The sequence below is a fragment of the Bacillus rossius genome, chromosome 14 (genome assembly GCF_032445375.1).
Source record: "Bacillus rossius redtenbacheri isolate Brsri chromosome 14, Brsri_v3, whole genome shotgun sequence".
Lineage (NCBI taxonomy): Eukaryota > Metazoa > Arthropoda > Insecta > Phasmatodea > Bacillidae > Bacillus > Bacillus rossius.
In genome coordinates, this window is record NC_086341.1 from 27,989,049 (window position 1) to 28,009,693 (window position 20,645).

General features: G+C 38.5%; 1 protein-coding gene across 1 annotated transcript in view; it reads left to right on the forward strand.

Annotated features, from left to right (window-relative positions):
- The window catches only part of LOC134538749 (uncharacterized), a 48,703-nt gene that overhangs the window by 1,161 nt on the left and 26,897 nt on the right, over nucleotides 1-20,645 (forward strand). The window contains exons 2-5 of the mRNA XM_063380225.1: nucleotides 898-979; nucleotides 3,270-3,666; nucleotides 10,507-10,704; nucleotides 13,538-13,614. Coding sequence (XP_063236295.1) covers nucleotides 935-979; nucleotides 3,270-3,666; nucleotides 10,507-10,704; nucleotides 13,538-13,614 — 717 coding nt within the window. The 5' untranslated portion in view covers nucleotides 898-934. The remainder of the gene's footprint in view (nucleotides 1-897; nucleotides 980-3,269; nucleotides 3,667-10,506; nucleotides 10,705-13,537; nucleotides 13,615-20,645) is intronic.

Genomic DNA, 20,645 nt, shown 5'->3' on the forward strand with positions numbered 1-20,645 from the left:
CTTTAAGATTCCTTATCAAGCTTTAAAGTACTAACTTATTTGTTGTACTATCTGCAGATTTTTTAGTTCAAGGTGGTTTTGGGGGGAGGGGCTAATCACCCCATAGCTACTGGACACTCGGATAACCTTGCTGGACCTGCTAGCCAGGGGCGTAGCTAGGAGGGGGGGGGTTTAGGGGTTCAACCCCCCCCCCCCCCCTCCTTAGCACCAAATCGTTAATTAATTTCTTATTCATCACTCAAACAAATTTCATATTAAAATTAATAAAATTTTTACCATTACAATATTTAAATATAAGTACCGAAAACTGCTAAAATAGCACTATATTACTCCTTAAAATCCAAATTTTCCCGGGGGAGGACCCCCGGACCACCCACTTTAATACCGGGAGGGGGGGGGGGAGCATGCTTCTTAACACCCCCCATATACAAATCCTGGCTACGCTACTGCTGCTAGCTTATGGTTTTATGATCATGATGTGTCAACACACTGTTTCATAACGGTATATCTACAGTGGCAGAACAGTATTTAATTTGGGAGGGGATTTGAAAATTTAAACTAAATGGAGAATGTTTGTATTCAAATCTTATGGCAACAAAAAGGGGTTTGGACAGTTACTTTATCATTCTAAACATACATCACTGCCTTTGTGGTTTGGTTCTCCAGGTATTATAACAACTCATCTTGCATCACACAAAATAAACATACTGTCTTCACCGAGATCTCACATATTTTTTCCTAACTTCAAAAGAGGAGGGGAATATATATCCCCATATCCCCCCTCTCCTTCGTTCCACCACTGAGTACGTAGATAAGCTGTGTTGTATCAAATGAATAGAGGCATTTCAGTGTGTTACTTTGCCCATCTCCACTGTGAGACGTACGCATGTATTACAGATCTGCCAAGAGTGGGAGGGACACTTCTCTGCCCAAGATGAGACCCAGTCTTTGTTCTGACGACTCTTCGTGGGCTGCGCATGTAAGTGTAAAAACAGTAGCACGTAGAAATGAACCTGAAGGTAGGGCATTATCATATGAGCAAAGGGAAAATGAAATGGGACTTTTGGCAGTTCCTGTGAAGGGTGACTGAGGAGTCACAGGACATGTGGAAGGAGGGGAGGAAACATGAGCATTCCCCGTGAAAATTAGTGTTCGATCCCCACCGGTAATCTGATCCAGATAGCTCTCTGCTTGGAGGCAAATGCTTTGACCTCCCCATGCCATAGAGTCTCGACAGTTAACATATTTTTTTTTCACAGCTAATTAGACTAGGCTTTAATATTGGGAACTTCAATGTGGCATAAATGTTCAAGACAAATTTTTTTGGGGAAAGGGGAAGGGGTATTAAAAAAGCCAATTAATTTTTAAAATGTGTATTAAAAAAAATTACATTACCATTACTTACACCTACAGTACATAGTAGCAATAGGCGATGTGGCAACTCACACAGTAACATAGTGTCATAGTAACATAGGATATATCCTTTCTATCCCCCTCCTCCCTGTGTCCACCACTGAATGTTATAGTGCACAAAAATGAAACACACTGACCAACTTATCAAGTTAATGGCAAATGGTTTTTTCCCCTACATATAACAAAGTGTATTTTCTGTTTTCTTCTAAATTTTATGTTAATGAAGCTATCTTTGAATTCGTTACATTGAACAAAATTTTGACACAAATTCTTCATCCTGAAAATAATTTTGTTTCACTTACACACAAGATCCAGCCACTATAATAAATTGGCTCTAGAAAAAAGGATTAAATTTAAAAAATAAAATTAATTAATTGTTTGGCACTGTAACACTCAAAAACACATAGGCTACCTGCAGTATGCATCTGGCCCACATGCTGAAATAATAATAATTCATTTTTCTTGAATATTTTATTAAATGACGGGAAACATTGAAATAGCTGCAAACCTTTTAGAAAAAAGTTAATAGTATAGTTGAAAAACTACACACCCTGCCTACAAACTGTGTCACAAGTCACTTTTGGCCCACTGTTTACTGTCTCGCACTCTGCGGATGTGACAGAGATGGGATTTCCGATAACACGTCTCCATCTCTATTTACTCTTTCTTGTATTCCTTTATCTTTCCTCCAATTTTCAGCTATGGTATATGAATACAGTCTTGCTCAACACTACGTTAAATGTACCGTGAAAGTGAGCCGTATAAACCATCCCGCATCAACAGTTAGACATGCAGTTTAAAACCAGGCACCACGCTTTTAGCAGATGCCTGCTCAAAAATGTTGAGCAAAGAAAGTACAATTTTTTTTTTTTTAATTATTTTCCTTTTAGAGAACATTAATTCTTGCTATATGTCAAAATGTTGAGAGGGAGATGACTTACAGGTAAAAGATCCTGACCTCTATACTACTGGTACTTGTTTTCGGGAGTCAGCGAAAAGAATTATCCGACTTACATTCCTTTTCTACTATAAACATGCTGTGATTGTGTTGGGGTTTTGTTTAAATGATTTATGTGATTCATTATGGTATGAGTCACCATGTAGGGCTTAAATGCTCTCAAATAAAGTATGTCTAGGTGCTTGATCATAAATTAATAATTTATTTGAATGCAACATTTGCTCAACCAAATTTTAATTTTTTTGAATATTCAGTGAGAAACTTTGAAAAAAACCTTTAAAAATATCTGGAATTTGATATTGCCACGAAGATGGCTACGTTAGTATATAATGTACTGTATTAACACACACACACATACTTTGAAATTTTTCTTTAAACAAAAGTTAATTTTTTGAGGATATCAAAATCAAAAAAGCATGACATTGAGGTAATGTTGCTGAAAAGCAAAGGGGAAGGAAATCAGTCGGACCTTAGCTTCAGGGTATGATCCAACTGGGATCAGGTAGCATGCCCCAAGCCCTGGCCCCCACGTAGTGCCGTAGAGAAAAACTAAGGGCCCAGGGACAAATAATTTTTTCATGCTCCTTCCTCATTACTTAATGTACAATTTTTCAAACCCCATAATTTAAAAAAAAAATTATTCAGTTACGGTGAACTTAACTGTAAATATGATTTGTAAAAATTGCATGATTTGTAAGGTTTCCGAAAAATTTTATTAGCAATACAATAATTTAAATATTTTTCTAACTATCATGGTAAACACGAGCATTAATTTTTTTTTTAAACTCAACTTGGTGCTTGAGCCACGGGGATTTTCCTTCCTCCTCCCTCGTGATCCATCCACCTGCACTCCTCTCAACCGCTCCGACCCCCATGAAATGTGGTGTGTTCCCAATAGAAGCCGGTGAGTCGCTGTCCCAAGACGTACGCGTACCGCGTGGAGGGGATGCCCGGAGTCCCTCCAAACACGTACATGCTGTGCTGCCACCCCATTCACGGACCCGTGTCGTTCCGGCCGGGGTCGTACCCGGCTCCTGCCATGGACGCCAACACGGAGGTGACCTCCACGGTCCTCGAGTACAGCCCCTGCCCGGAGTCCCCTCACCAGTTCTTCCCTTGGTGTCAGAAGACCAAGGGGCCGTACCCGGGCCTCGGGGCAGCCAGGGCGGCCGCAGAGGCGGCGTCGCAAGCGGGCGGGCGGGCTGCCACCACGGAGGTCCAGGGCTACTTGACGGAGTACAGCAGGCAGCAGTACCGGCAACCCGGCAACACTGCCCCGGCGCAGCACGGCATGGGTGAGGAAGTCCACGCCAGATCACTACCGTCCCACCAAGGCAATTCCTCGGCGGGGTCGAACCCCAGGTTCCTTACGCAGGGAAACCTGACGGTCATCGCTGTGAGACAAGAAAAATAAGTTGTTAAAGTAGTTTTAATCAGAGCTATACAATTACTACTTTTTGATTGTAAATCAAATATGAGTAGAATTTTTCATACAGTTGTGCATACCGTATCCAGGGCATAGCCAGGATTTTGTGTAGGGGATCTGCAGGGACAGATTCAGGATTTGTATTTTGAGTGGAAGGGGGGTGGGGGAGGTGTGGTTGAAAATATATAAAAAGGATTTTAATTTGATCATTTGTTTTCAAAAACTTTACATTACCACTGACCCTAACACACTGTCATGGGCCTAAAGTAGTAGGTAGTTGTAGGTGACGCTGCTTCCCACACAGTTGAAAATCTCTTCTTGCATCACCCAAAATAACTGATATTTTGCACATTTTTTCTCATAACTTTGGCATAACTTGTATAGCATCCATAACCGAGGAGGGGTCCGGTACAACCATTATGTCATTTTTTGAGTAAATTTCTGTATAATATAATTTTAAAAGAAAACTGTAGGTCACGCTTAAATCTGAGGGAATAGTAAACTATTCTAACATTTACACATAGAAATTTAAGTAATGATTTTGCTTAATCAAAAATAAAGGAACATTTTATATTTTGTTAAAACATGTCATAAATAAATATTTATTAATGTTAACAAATACATGGAACACAAATGACAAGTTTATTTAAAAGACATACGTACAGTGCGTAACACGTGTGAAAACTGGCATTAAATATGGACTACTTGAAAACACATTTCCTGTCGCTTCTGTGTAGTAGGCATGTTGGGCTAGATGTGGGAGGAAATACATAAATTATTGTAGCCCACTAAGGATTTAAATGGTTCTTCTAAAATAATCTCTCTGTAGACTTATGTAGCTAGGTTGTTATAATTTTCTTATTGTGTCTTCTGTTTTTTTATTTATTTTGGACCTGGAAGGGATGGATCTGGACCTTTGGAACTCTCCCCCTTGTTACGTCCTTTCTGTATCAATTGTGATGTGTAGTACGTAATTGTACTATCAACAAATCATAGATTTTTCAGGAGATAGAAAATTAAAACTGTAAAAAAAATTCAATTTTAGTTGATTAATTTAGGAATTATTATATGCTATTTATTTAATTTTAGTTTACTAACTTAGCCTTTGAAGTTAAATTTAAATTAATTCATTTATTTAAAAAAAAATGATAGGTTTTTTTTATATATAATTCTTATTGCAAAACATTTATATTAACAAATGTTTGTGGATTTATCAATTTTTAACGTATGTATCTATCTTGGATGTGTTGTCTGATGAAATTTTATTTTAAACTTACTTTTTTTAAATTAATTTTTGGTTTCATTCCTTGAAACATAGGAAATTTGTAAGTTTTCCTTAGTCTGCTAAACTAAATGTGAGTTCAGTAAATTTCCTGCCAAACCAAAATTCATTCAAGCTGCATCAAAAGTTAATATAAACACCCACAGCAGTGCAGAAAAATAACTACGATTTGTGTCTAATGGTCCCCACACACAATCAGTCTAAACTGTCAGTTCAATCTTATCATTGGAACTAGGCCTAACAGTCATAACTGTCGTGTGTGAGCAAGGAGGGAGGACTAATAGTCCGAACTGATGGACTGATGAACTGATGGCTTCCCATCAAATCGGACTGTGGGTTCGAGAGCCCTCAGTTCAAACAGCCGTGTGTGGGAACAGTGTTTCACCAGTTCAAACTGTCAGTCAGACATCTTTATTCATATTCATTGGTTGCTTTGCTTTTTCCCCCCCTTTTTCGTACCTAAAGTGCAACTGCAATTGCAACATCCAAAGTTTCTTCCATATTCTACGATGACACGATACATCCAACAGCAACAGCACCCACAAAACTGATCGTGTGTGGGGAAGGCTTCAGTTCAGTTCAAACTGTCAGTTTGGACTGTTCGGTCCAAACTGAGCACCTGGACTGATCGTGTGTGAGGGTCTTTAGATGTGTTGGTGGTGACACATTTTGAATTCAAGAGAGGGAGATACATATACGTAGAACGTTCTAAAAGTAAGTTTCATCATTTTTTTGAAAGAGCAGATGGTACACCATGTGAAACAATCACCATAAGAATCCACACCTGTTGCTGGTTCAAATTCAGAAGTAGCATCAGCTGAGGAGGAATGACGCATGCACAGAGCGGCGAAGAAGAGAGAGTAGCAGCAGACTGGCGTGCCTGAAGTTATTCGAGTACAAATCACGAGGCAGACAGATGTGTACTGACAATGTAGTTGCCAGTGAAAGTGCGTGCTGTTATCCCTGCATTGAAAGCCGCACTCTCTGGACATCGCTTCCAAAACAATGCTGAGGTGGAGCAGGCTGTGTGACAATTCCTTGCATCGCAGGGCACCGAGTTTTACCACAGTGGTTTCTTCAAACTGATCGCACACTACAACAAATGTCTCAGTGTCGGTGGCAACTATGTTGAAAAATAGGGCAAGGTGAAATTTACGAAACTTTCTTTTGGATCCTCCCTCATGAATGTGTGTATGTATATGTATGTGTGTGTCTCATCACAGCCCCACTCAATTTATAAAGTGAAACTTCTTTGCTAAGAGGGCGGGGGGGGGGGGGGGGGGCTACAATTTTCGATTGTTATGAAAATTTTGATCACATGAGGGAAATAGTTAGGTACATGGTGGGGGAACCGGTAGAGGAGGAGAGTGCTTCATTGGTGACGCCACTTGAACACATGCACTAACTGTTGAATGAGAAGATGGAAAGGGGGGAAATAGGACCATTTTTGTTTTGAACTACTGATCCCCAAATTTTGGTATATCTAGTAGTGGAGTTCCTATGGAGCAAAACAATTGTGGAGAGATAAAAAATAATTTACTCCATACCAAACCTTAAATTTTAAGTCACTTCAATTTGTATCTGTAATTAAGTAGTGCCACTGTTTTATTTAACTTATTTTGACATGACTTCAGAAGTGTGTTTGACTTACTCTCATCATTATATATGTAGTATTTTTTTTATGTATGTATACAAATTCAGTGTCTTACCACAAATTTTTGGACCAGTTCTTCAACATTATTTTGCTTGATATGAACTTGTTACTAGGGACAAGATTATATAGTGAATAGCTATAAAACCGAAAATACACCGCAGAGCATATCAATAAAATGTATAACTCCAAAATGCATGTTACATCATTTAGTACCAAAAGGAAACTAAAAATGAGAAATCAATCAGCAGTTTGGCAAATTTAACCCAAATTATTAAAATGGTATGTTTATTTTGGTAAATTCATTGAATTGACTTTTTTAAGCATAAACTTTGTGCTAAACTGTATGAACAAAATATATTGGAAAAAATAAATTATTATTTTGTTTGAACTTGAATCTCTTATTAATAAAAACATTTTTTTCATAAATTACATTAGCACATTTTTCAGTGACTCAAAAAATTGCTTATTTAAATTTTTTTAGTTATTTTTCTGTTCTAAACATGTATTGTTAATAATTATATTGTATGTGTCAGTCAAAATGTGACTATTTTGACAAAATAGTACTAAGACATATGTAATGTAATTTCACATTTGTTGAATAATACACTATTTTTATAAGTAAAGACAATGTATGTAACAAAAAAAATAACACCGAAATCTCTTGTTTTAAAAATGAAATTGACATAAAAATAATACCATAAAATCTTGTCCCTGATTATTACATATGTTTAATTTTTAATAACGATAAAGATGAAATCTACTATTTTTAATGAAAAAATTTGCTCTTTACAACACCCTACAAACTTGGCTCTATTTATGGCTGTGGTGGAATGAATATTTCCAGTGCCTATTCAGCTCAAAATACAGTAAGTCCTCTATTTACGTCGTACCGATTTACGTCGTTTCGGATTAACGTCGCTAATGTTTGAATACTCATGTTTCAATTTAAGTTGTCGCCGATTCACAATAACGTCGTTTACAATGACCGTAAATCTTTATTTTAACCAAAACACTGTATATAATTCGTTTATAATTCTTTGTTTCCTTCGGTAGTTAATGCTATGTAGCGTAAGCTACACGTTCACCGCCTTATCTTATCATACATCATGAGGGACGCTTCCTGCTCTCCGCTGCTCTCCGCGCGGTGATGCAATACTACCAGCCCGCCCGCTCGGCCACCCACGTATCTCGCACGTAGAAGTGTTATCTACTTCCCGCAACGACACAGCATTTTCTCCTACCCCTTTTCGTCCAACTCCTTGGCACTTCAGTCGCTATGATATAATTGAGTTGGCCGGAGTTTTAAACGTGCCGTTGTTAACTTTATCGTGATTAAATGCGTTTGTAGTAGGCCTACAGTATCAGCTCACTGCAATTTATGAATTTTTCTTCATAAGATGTCTTCCAAACGACTATATATCTGTTTTATATTTCAATCAATAAAGGTAATAAAGCAGCTGGTTAAATAACCATTCTCTAAAGCTGAGAAGTACTAGTTGGACTTGTTTCCCACGCTGTCTGTTGTAATTTGCTGATAAAATTGCCCGTTGTCACGTCTGTATGCCAGCGCTTCCGGCCGACCTTGGGCCGTGGCCGGCCGGTGGCATGAAACATGGCTCATTTTGCGTCGTTTCTATTTACGTCGCGGTTTTTAGGAACGTAACCCCGACGTAAACCGAGGACTTACTGTATAGGGGGAAGATTTTAATCGGAAATCAACCCCATTCATAGGCAGCAAGAGTCCATAGTGCCATAAAGTAAAAAAAAAAAATAACAATAGGAAAAACATCATTTATTTAAAAAAAATATATATTTCCGAATTTGTAACAATTGTCTGTGAGTATTAGTTACAAAATTTTCTAAATAAAACTCCTGACTTCTCACAGATGGCATGTAACAGTAATAGTTGCTGGTCGCATAAAACTAATCTTGTGAGAAATATTAAGTGTTTATGACCGTTCCAGGTCATTATTTTATTTTTATGTTTCACATGGTTAAAATTGTAGACTTAAGTGGCAGAACAAAATTAAAATAAATATATAGTACTTTTTTTTTTTTTTTGCATAACTAGCTGACAAAGTTAAATTTTCAAAATTTTTATGCAGAATGGATTATGAGAACGAAATGGAATAAATAACGGAGAATGTTTGAGTTCAAAGCTGGTGGCTACTGTGTTGTATGATTTAAAATTATTTCAGATTTTTTTTTTTTTTTTTTTTTTAAATTATAAAAATTCTGATGATTTTAAAAGGCCATGAAAAATAAAATCTTATTCTCTGAAAGTTGACGTCGACCAGGACTACACCCTCCCTAAGCCTAACTATTTTTTAAACCTTTTTTAATTAACCTTTGAGGCCTACCCCGGCGGCAGACTGTGTAACTTAATTAATTAAAGCTCTCCGGACCATTTTGCAATTATTTGGTGGACTTACACCTTTGGGGCTGGTCCACGTGGTGTCCTGGTCAGGATCAAAGCTAAACTATGTGCGGTTTTTTTATGCACTGTCAGTGTACGTGTCGGCGTCAATAAAACTCGATATTCACCCGACTCGTTGCACTCAATTCCCGACCACGAGTTTTCCAGTACAGAGATGGAGGTGTGTGGGGCGCCTCAAGACCCCACGAGCAGTAACATAGCGTGTCCACCGTTGAGAGCGGGCCGGTGAGTGCTAGCAGGAGGAAGTCGAGCCTAGCTCCACATGGATCACGTCACGGCCCTGGGACAGAGTCGGTAGCCGGGTCCACGTGCCCATCCACGTGGTGGCGCCCAAGGTATACACGTACGCCGATTCGAAACCACCACATCCACGACAAAGTAATAGTAATGACTTTCAAAAGTTCCAGTTTTATTTTCCATTTCATTCTCCCTATCCATACTGCACAAAAAAGTTAAAAATTCATCTTTGCCATCGAATTATGCAAAAAGGATGTGATGTACATATTTTTCATTTTGTGAACGTTCAGCCACTCAAAATGTGGCAAGTGTAATGATGTGGAACGTAAAAATAAAATAATGACCGGGAAAGGGACATACGCCCTTGAGGTGGTAGTCATTAAGACATCTCTTTCATACTGTTGGAATACCAAAATCCAAATATTTAAGATATTTATAGTTTATTTATTTATTTAACTTTGGAAGGGGGTTATCTGCCCTCATCCTCTGAGTCCCTTCCCTGGATACATCCATATGTTCCAGATATTATTTAATTTAAAACCATCTTCTCTCATCTGTCATTTGTAGGGACTAGATTTTATTAGTTCTATAGTGAATACCATGCAATGTTATAAATAATATAACAATGAAATACATTTAATACACCGAAATGAAAGTCAACACATCTTGCAATACCAAAATGTCTGTTTGAAAATAAAAATATAGCAAAATTGAAAATTTAAACCACTGATACATAAATTTTTTATCCTCAAACACAGCGAATTTGATATGTTTAATAAAATTGTTATATTTTATCTCTCCTGTACGTGGTACTGGTTCCCGCCAGTTCACATCCACAACAACTGCCTAGATCATCACAACAAAAGGCTCGCCACCCTACTAACTTCATTTACACACTCACTACTACAACAATACACAACACCTCCTCCTTTAAGTTATTCAAAAACATAGTCCTTGAATCTAGCTGGCTGATATATCACATGTCTTCTCAACTGGCCCGCAAACCTACGAACTATATTTAAGCACACACACACTACTACAACAGTACACAACCAATATGGTTTATCTGCTAAGACAATGAACTTGATATGTTTGGTAGCTGGGGCTGCAGCGACCGCCTCGCTGCACTTCCACATAGACCCGTGTCGGGGGCTGGCCCGGTGCCTGGCGAACCAGGGGGCCGGTGGGTACGTCCAGTCCTCGCAACAGCACCCGCCCCCACAGACCGTGCGCGTGTCTTCGCAAGTGCAGCTGTGTATCCAGGTGCCCGCACAGGCGCCTCTGGCTACGCCACAAGGTACAGTCGTCAACTGCTCAAGATGTATTGCTACCGCAATGGGGGTCGACGTGTCCGTCGAAGCATAGGGCGCTCACCACATGTATAACGGGCATGTGGACCCGGCTGCTCTGTTCTCAGGGCCTTGACATAGCCCGTGTTTAGCGAGGCCCGTTTACCCCTGTATCACTAAAATGCCTCGAAAACGATGACAGGTGTGTGAAGCTCCTTCCTCTAGCTGCAATCGCGACTCGCTGCCCGTTCGTCCTCGCTCGGCAACTTTCGGGAGCGGAGTACTAACGTCACATCGGTGGGCACGGGCCGACAAACACACACACACTTCAGCGGGTGATTTTAAACGCCGGGGGTCATAGAGGGTGGTGGTGCAAGGAGTGGGCTCGCAGCGTGTAAGGGAGGAGGTGGTGGCACATCAGGCTCAGAAGGGCGCAGCCCGGAACGATGTCAGTATGATAGTGTTCTGTTCACGAAAAGCATTTAAGAATAATTTTAGGTTGGAGTGGTAGTATGTACTGTTTCTATTATTTTGAGGGCGTACCGGTGTTATGTTTTGTACTCATTGCGAAGATAGTGGGCGCCACCACGTGAGTGGGCACGTGGACCCGACTAGAGACTCTTATTCAGGGTGTTACGTGGCCCGTGTGAGGCGAGATATTAGCCCTCCTGACCTCGGTGTCAACACCTGTTCCTATACCGAGCCCGCTCTCAGCGTCTGGCACGCTCTTACCTATCCGCAGTGGCCCCCCCAAACCCAAGAATACGTGACTCATTTAGTTGGATTTATTAATACTTTACACGTCCTTCTACACTACTCCCTTTACACAGTTGAAACGCCCGAAGCATGAATTGGTATAAGTTGAGGAGGCGGACCACACACGTGGCCGCCCCAAGCGTAGAGAGAGATGTTAAAGAACTCCTGAAAGTATGAACACAAATTAATAAACAGCCCCCACCGACCGAGAGAGGCCCCGAGGATGAAAAAGAAAGCTGTTTGAATTAATTAAGTTTACAAAGCTACTTATCAGTTGTCGTCCTGCCGATGTTGATGCGTGGTTGGGTGGTGTCTGAGGGCGCCAACTAACCTTTAACAGGGGTGGTTGCTGTGGGCTAGTTCACAGCACGAGACTTCGTCTCTCGGTGGTCGTGACGTCGCCACGTGGCAGGCAGGAGTGATTGGACCACACACACGACTAACTTGTCACGTTCTCGGTACGCACACGAACACCGATCGCCGAACTCCGCGAGTCGCACACGACTGCTCGCGCCGAGGGGTGAAGGCCAACTGGCGCGTACTGGCAGGTCCCGTTAGGGCTCGAGTCGATCTCCGCTCTCCATGACAATCGACCTCCACCCGTTCGAGACACTACCACCGACCACACACGCCGACCGGTGAGGCACCGAGGTGGCATAACGACCTGTGCGAGCCACGGGAGCACCTGGGACGACGTCACAGTGATGCAATAGTGATGTCCTCGAGGTGTCTGCAGAGACGTCCGCTCTTGGCCCGCTGAAGAAGGAGATTGGGGCGAGACAAGGCTTGCGGCAGGAAACATGGCGTCCTTCGCGCCGAACACAATTACCGTTAACATTTTTAAGACTGCGTGCCCCGGGTTATTATAGAGAATAACATGAACCTTTTATAAAATTAATACACACATACCCACGACCAGACTGTCTGTAATAATTACTTGTGCATTGAAAACAGTTTAAATAAAGTTCTATACTAGTTCCGCCGTCGCCCGCTAGGGAGCGTCATTGGCCGTGCTTGCACTTACTTTACTAAAAATTATTATATTTAAGAAACAAAGAACACTCACTCGGTTGACCTGTCGTGACACTATTTAGGGGTGAAAGAAAAAGGTTTACAATATTAATTTAATTACATTTAGGGGTGCGGCGCACTGAAGCTAAGCGCCCTCTTGCGGCAGTTCGTGGCGCGCAATTCAAACACCCACACGACTACGTACGTAACGGTACAAATGCCGGGCAGGATAGGTGTGGGAAGGGAAACGGAGGATGATCAGGCTCATGGGGCGAAGCCCCGGCTGACGTCAATTTATTTAACTGTATTTTTTTGAGAGTGAAAATGTCTAAAAATAGGGGTTTTCAAATTAATATTTAGGTATGAAACTCCCGGCGGAGAGTCTTGAAAGCACTCAAGATATTGTCCTGTATCTTTATTGTTATACCATAAATAACATGGTGAACTGCGATAAAATCAAAATAACACGCATGATAAAACACCACATAAAACAGAAATGCAAGTTAATGCACTATATAGCACCGAAATGCAAGACTGGAATTTAGTAGAGTTTAATTTAACCAAAACTTCATTAAAAAAATAAAAAAGGAATCTTTTGATATTTGAAATTCAAGGAATTTTCTTAATACCAGAAAAATAAATTTTTTTACTAAAGTGCAGGGATCAGAAATATTATTTTAAGTTGTTTTATTGTGCATCTCTTATTGAATTATTTTTAAACCATAAATGCTCGCTAATTTATTTTTATTTTCCTGAATCTATCTATTTTAGACTAATTTATTAAATATTTTTTCCTTAAAAAAGCAGCACAAAAATTTTTTGTAGCAAAATTTTAATGAAATTTTCTCTGTTAAAACTAATGCTACCTATTCTGAAAGGTTTCTCATCATTAATGTAAGTGTTGATATTCTACACAAACGGTAAAAATAAAATAAACTAATTTTAAAAAATCTTGTGGAAATCTGGAATGAATTCATTAACAGAGTGTGATAACTTTGTTCAATTATTTGTTGATCAAAATAAGGGTGGAATGCATATGTCTACATCATATTAACTTTACGTGAAATGTTTCAGAGCACGATGCTTCGAACGACGTGGCTCCTAAACCTGCCAGTGGGAAAGGAAAGGTGCTCGAAGACCTTAGGAAGGATGTGAGTTCATACACTGTTTTGCATCAGTAAATTTGGTTGGTACGTTGTCACCACGTACCTTAGAAGTGAAACTTCATGGATTGTGACTTAAGGCCGGGCTTCAACCAAATTCACTCCGGCCGCGGGATAGGCAGTTACATGCAAAACAAATTCCCGCGCGATTTCCACAATTTTTGTGATAACGGCGTCAAACAAAAACCATGTTGTAGATTTTGAAGACCTTAACAGCACTATAGCTTTAAAAGTTTTAATTTTTTATTTCAAGATGGTGATATCATGTGATATAATATTCAAAGTATCATATTTTTCAGGCTATTCATTTAATCACTTAAACGGCTGTACTGGAACCTTGACTGAGTTGAATTCTTTAAAAAAGTCAGCGGGGCTGATACTCTATCTTTAAAAACAAAGTCACAGGATGATTATTTGTAATGGAAACATTGAGGCCGCGAGGCCCAGCACGTGGTTGTGGACAAGGGGTGGCAGGGGGGAGAGGACAGCGCGCGGGGAGGCGGAGACAGGCTGCCGTGTTGCCAGCTCCTTCCTGGAAGGTCACCCACCCCTCGCGACTGTGGGCCAGGGAGACGAACACGGCCTAGTCATCTGTCACGCCTTGCGCGCGAGGTACTGACAGTTCTGCATTTACAACTTCACTGGTTAGTGTTTAACTCTTTACAGGACAGAAAATAAAAACAAAAACTGATAGCATGATGGTCATGTATTAAAAACAGTATTAATTGTGCTCGCGCAGTTCGTCTTCACAAATTAAATTTGTTCATTATTTTAAATAGCTTTTTCTGTGGTAGTTTTTTCGTATATAATTTAGGAGGATTTTATGTCACACTGTTATGCACACCGACGCTTCATCGAAACAATCCTGTCTAAACCAAATTTTTATTAAAATTTTTAACTTCACATTTATTGTGACACAGATCTCAAATTCCTATCTGAATATCTACACATACTTGATAAAATTTTATTTTAATAACGAGTTTAAAAAATAACATAGAATATCTTTTGCTATCTTTAGGTTTAGGCTTCTCCTGAAAATGCAAATGTTTCTGAAGACGCACAAACTATTACATTATGAAGGTTTGCTTCAAACTTTGATATTATTGGTAGACCTGAGTAGATAAAAAAAAATATAGCGACACTCACATTCTGTCAATTAGAACTTTTTGTAATAAATTTTTTTTATGGCGTTGAGGCCCATGGTTAGTTGCGCCCTCGGCTACCTTGCATGAGGGGAAGGGATGGGGAAAGGTGTTTGGCGCCAGCGTCTCACCGAGGTCACTCATTCTCTCTTTTTTAGTATTAGTGTGACGCTCGACTACGTGTGACTTATTCAACGAAATTTATCAAGTCTTGGTACGCAGTGTGCGATTATCGGCAGCACAAAATATCTCAACAAACGGCCACAAAGCGAAAGAATCAAAGCGAAAGTGAAAGAAATCCACAAAAAAAGAAAATGTTTCTGGCACGTACTGCTAAAAATAAAAAGTATGTACATGTGTTATATATATTATACATACACGGATATGAGACATTTATATGTGACCTACTGTAAAACTTTTAAAATAATATTTAAAACTGAATCCTGGAAATTAATTTTTAACATTTGTAAGAGTTGATAAAAATATTTGCTCTAAAAACATTTCAAACGAATTTAACGTTTCCTTCTATGCGTAAAAATAAGCCTATAGTTTGAAAATTTATTAATGATACATTACACATTTGTTCTAGTGACAATGTTAGCCGTAAAATTGCGGATGCATGCGGGGAAATTTGCATTTTTATATGCAGCTATAAATACCATTTTTATTAGGATGAAATTTTGTCTATAATTTTTTGTAATATTTACTGTCAATTTTACGTGCTGGCACTTATTTTCAGCGACAATCTATATATATAAAAATGAAACCCGTTTTCCTTGGTCACGGCATCACGCGTGAACGGCTGGACCGATTTCACTAATTTTTTTTTTGTTGTGTTTGCTATGGTCAGGAGAAGGTTCTTATGAAAGAAAAAATTAAGAAAATTGTGCGGAAAATTAGAAAATTTAAGAATAATGAATTCCTATTTCCCTTGGTCACGCCATCACGCGTAAATGACTGAACCGATTTCACTAATTCTTTTTTTGTTGTTTTTGTTATTGTCACGAGAAGGTTCTTATGAAAGAAAAAATTTCACGGAAAATTAGAAAATTTAAGAATACTGAACCACCATATATAAAATTATTTCCAAACTAACCCAACACTTTGTACAATATAAATATTTTTAAAGTAACCTTATGACGTTTGACATAGAATTGACAGAATGTTTGCTGCAAATATCTTCAAAGAGGATGTAAAGAAACTGTATCGTTTAGGAAATATTTATCAACATTAACGTTTTACTACATATTGTACCGGTACATTCGGTACAGAGCTGCTGGCGCAGGCTATTCTGGCTGTGTACATTCTGCCTAGGCCATTGTCATGCCATAATTCGTTATTACTGTGTTGCAGTTTAAAAATAGAAAAACAAATCAATACATTATGTAAACATTTTCTATGTTTGTTTTTGTGTGATATACTTGCTTATAAAGAAGAATACAACCGTTTTCTTTAATTTACAGTTGAATTTTCATTTTTGAACTTTTTTAATGTAACATTATGTCGTTTGACATATAATTGTTTTAAAGACTAAGAAGATTTTTGTTTGCTAATAAGTGTTTGTTAATCATGGTAAGTTCACAGCTTCATATTGATTTTTAGAACTTTTTGGTGACTACACAATACTATAATTTGGTATACATGGTTATACACAAAATGTATGAGAGCTTTTTATTTTCAGTTGGATTTTCGTTTTAAACAATGCCACCAACCAGACGTACAAGCTTAGGCCGCAGAACTCGAAATACGGCAAGTCAAAGAAATATACGAGCAAATCAAAGTGATGAGCAACGCGAAGCGCGAAATGAACTTGAACGGAATCGATATCAAGATAGGAATGTTGTGTTTAATCCCCACAGAGCTGCATTCAGTTATAATGTGGCAATTGATTACAGTTCAGAGCAAATTGTTGCTATTGGACTAATGAATATTGTGTGTCCACATTGCAAGGCATTGAAATTTAAAAATGAAGCCCCTGGATTGTGTTGCGCCAGCGGCCAAGTCAAATTCACGCCATTTGTACCGCCACCAGAGCCACTACATTCATTGGTTTCTGGAATTGGCCAAGATTCTTATCATTTTTTGTCTCATATCCAGCAGTACAATAATTGCTTTCAAATGACATCATTTGGAGCAACAAAAGTTATTCGAGACAATTTTATGCCTACTTTCAAAGTAAGTATAAGGGTAAACAATTTTTTTAGTTTTACAACCATGTAGCTGGTGCAAAATATGTTGAGCCAGTGATGTGTTTATTTTGTAAGCAATAAGTCAAATACTTAATAATAGTCTATAATCAAATGACTTAATCAGCAACATTTTATAACATGTTGTATTTCATAGTGGCATGAGCAAGGTGTTCCAATACTTGGTAAAGACTATTACCTAAAGCAGCCATTGAAGGCTGTTCAATGTCGAGGTTTAAAGTAGTTTTAATTTGAAAAAATGATGTAAAGTATTGTGGCAATATTTTGCCAGCCACATGGTGTTACAATTTGCTATACAATTACCTATATACATATTTATATTTTTGCAGATTCAGGGTCAAATATATCATCGAACAGGTTCCTTATTGCCAATGCCTGATGAAGACTATAAATTTTTGCAAATATATTTTATGGGCAATTCAGCTAGAGAAGTCGATCAGCGTTGCGCACACAACAACTCAGTGAAAAGATCCATTGTGGAACAACTTCAAACATTTTTCCATCAACACAATGAATTAGTTGCATTATTCACAACTGCATTAGACCGCATGCCATCAGATAATCACAAAATTGTCATCAGAGCCGATAAGGCGCCTGCAGGACAACATGCTGGACGTTTTAATGCGCCAACAATTGATGAAGTGGCTATTGTTGTCGTGGGTGAAAATTTAGAAAACCGAGACATTGTTTTACATCGGCGGAACAATCAGCTTCAGCGTGTGTCTGAAACACATTGATCATATGATGCCTTACAATATCCTATCTTATTTTGGCAAGGTGATGACGGCTATCATTTTTCAATGAAGATGATAAATCCAGTTACAGGTAAATTGTTAACAATATGTTTACTACATTAAAATATTTGTTTACTAACTTAAAATTTATATTATTAACACAAAAAATTGTTTACAGGTGCTGACACGAACAATAAAGTTAGTTCAATGAATTATTATTCATACAGAATGATGGTTCGGGAAAATGAGGACAATCACATCTTAAAATGTCGGCGTCTATTTCACCAATACGCTGTGGATATGTATGTGAAAGTTGAAACTGAACGATTGACATTTATCAGGTTGAACCAGGCAAAACTCCGTTCCGAGGAATACATTCATCTTCGGGATGCCATTAATGCTGATGGAAATGCACAGAATGTTGGCAGAACAACTATTCTCCCAGCAACATACGTCGGAAGTCCGCGTCATATGCATGAATATGCTCAAGATGCTATGTGCTATGTACGACATTATGGCACACCAGATTTGTTTATCACATTCACATGCAATCCAAAGTGGACAGAAATTCAACAAGAATTATTTACTAGCCAATCACCCATTGATCGCCACGATATCACTGCAAGGGTGTTCAAAATGAAATTAAAATCACTCATGGATTTTATTGTTAAGCATCGCGTGTTCGGCGAGACGCGCTGTTGGATGTACTCAGTTGAGTGGCAAAAATGCGGATTACCACATGCACATATCCTCATTTGGTTGGTTGAGAGGATAAGACCGAATGAAATTGATCATGTGATATCAGCAGAAATTCCCGATTATAATGAAGACCCACTGTTACATGAGGTTATTACAAAAAATATGATACATGGTCCATGTGGAATATTAAATCCCAACTCTCCGTGTATGGTTGAAGGAAAATGTTCAAAACGCTACCCAAGACAATTAGTAGCAGAAACTATTACTGGAAATGATGGATATCCACTTTATCGCCGCCGATCCATTGATGACAATGGAAAGTCAACAATAGTCAAATTAAATCGACAGGACATTGAAGTTGATAATCGTTGGGTTGTTCCGTTTTCGCCATTACTCTGCAAGGCATATAAAGCACACATAAACGTCGAATTTTGCCATTCCGTAAAATCTATTAAATACATTTGCAAGTATGTGAACAAAGGTAGTGATATGGCTGTCTTCGGAGTTGCTGCCGAAAATTCAAATGATGAAATCACTCAATATCAAATGGGTTGCTATGTTAGTAGTAACGAAGGCATGTGGCGTATATTTTCGTTTCCTATACATGAACGACACCCTACTGTTGTTCACTTGGCCGTACATTTGGAAAATGGTCAACGGGTGTATTTTACAGATGCAAACGTATTACAACGAGTTGACAGGCCACCATCGACAACATTAACCAGCTTCATTGAAATGTGCCAGAATGATGATTTTGCCAGAACGCTACTTTACTCCGAAATGCCAAGATATTATACCTGGAATCAGTCATCAAAAAAATTCCAACGACGTAAACGAGGACAGCCAGTTCCAGGTTATCCACAAGTATTTTCCACCGATGCACTAGGCCGTCTTTATGCAGTCCATCCCAGTCAAGACGAGTGTTTTTATTTGCGTTTACTGTTAGTAAATGTTCGTGGTCCAACATCATTCCAACATCTGCGAACTGTTAATGGTCTATTGTGTGGCACATACAGAGAAGCCTGTCAACATTTGGGATTGTTAGAAAATGACACTCATTGGGACCACACTCTCGAAGATGCTGTGATTTTGTCAAATGCTAAACAAATACGAACATTATTTTCTATAATTTTGTCTACATGCTTCCCATCAACACCGACTGATTTATGGCATAAATACAAAGATCATATGTCGGAAAATATATTGCATCAGATGCGTCTTAGAACATCGAATGCAAATTTACAAATGAACGAAGAAATTCACAATGAAGCATTAATTTTAATTGAGGACATGTGCTTGATGCTTACCAACAAAGTATTAACACAAATAGGAATGATAGCACCCAATCGCCCAATGCACGACTCATTTGATCAAGAATTGAGACGCGAAGCTCAATACGATTCTGAAACATTACGAGAAATGGTTGATATAACAGTTCCCCTTTTAAATCAACAACAAAAATATGCCTACGATACGCTCATGAAAGTAGTGAACGATGGAACTGGTGGATTTTATTTTTTAGATGCTCCTGGTGGAACTGGAAAAACGTTTTTGTTATCATTGATTTTGGCCACGATTCGATCGCAAAATGGAATTGCCAGTTGTTCCACGCTCAACGCCAGCTGATGAACTAAATGCATGTTTGAAGTCGTCCATTTTATGGAAATACATTAAAACACTTAAATTGAGTATAAACATGAGAGTCGAATTGCAAGGAGACCAGTCTGGAGAACTTTTTTCCAAACAACTGCTCGATATTGGTAATGGTAATATTGCTGTTGATACATCATCTGGATACATTACATTCCCTACCAATTTTTGTAATTTTTGTGAATCAAAGACCGAACTCATGGAGATGGTGACGTACCAACGGGTGTGTGAAGCTAAAAAAAAATTGATTATGTTTCTTTAACAAATTTTCACAACCGTCGAGTTCCGTCAGTTTAAAAAAAAAATGAATTCGATGTTCTTGGTTCAAACAGCTAAAATTATCAAGGTAAATCAATGTAACTAGTTTATGTGTCGTAAATAAAAGTAAAATTGCGTCTGTAACTAAAGTAGGTGTATTTTAGACCTAATGTGAGTGCGGCAGAGCCGTTGCTGGGTACAATTATTATTATACATACATTGATCACGTTTTTATCCTACTAGACTATTAACTTATTCTAGAATGCTTGGAATTCTTTGTGTATGTATGTAACAAGTTTATCCAATTCAAAACAAAACAAAAAAACTCA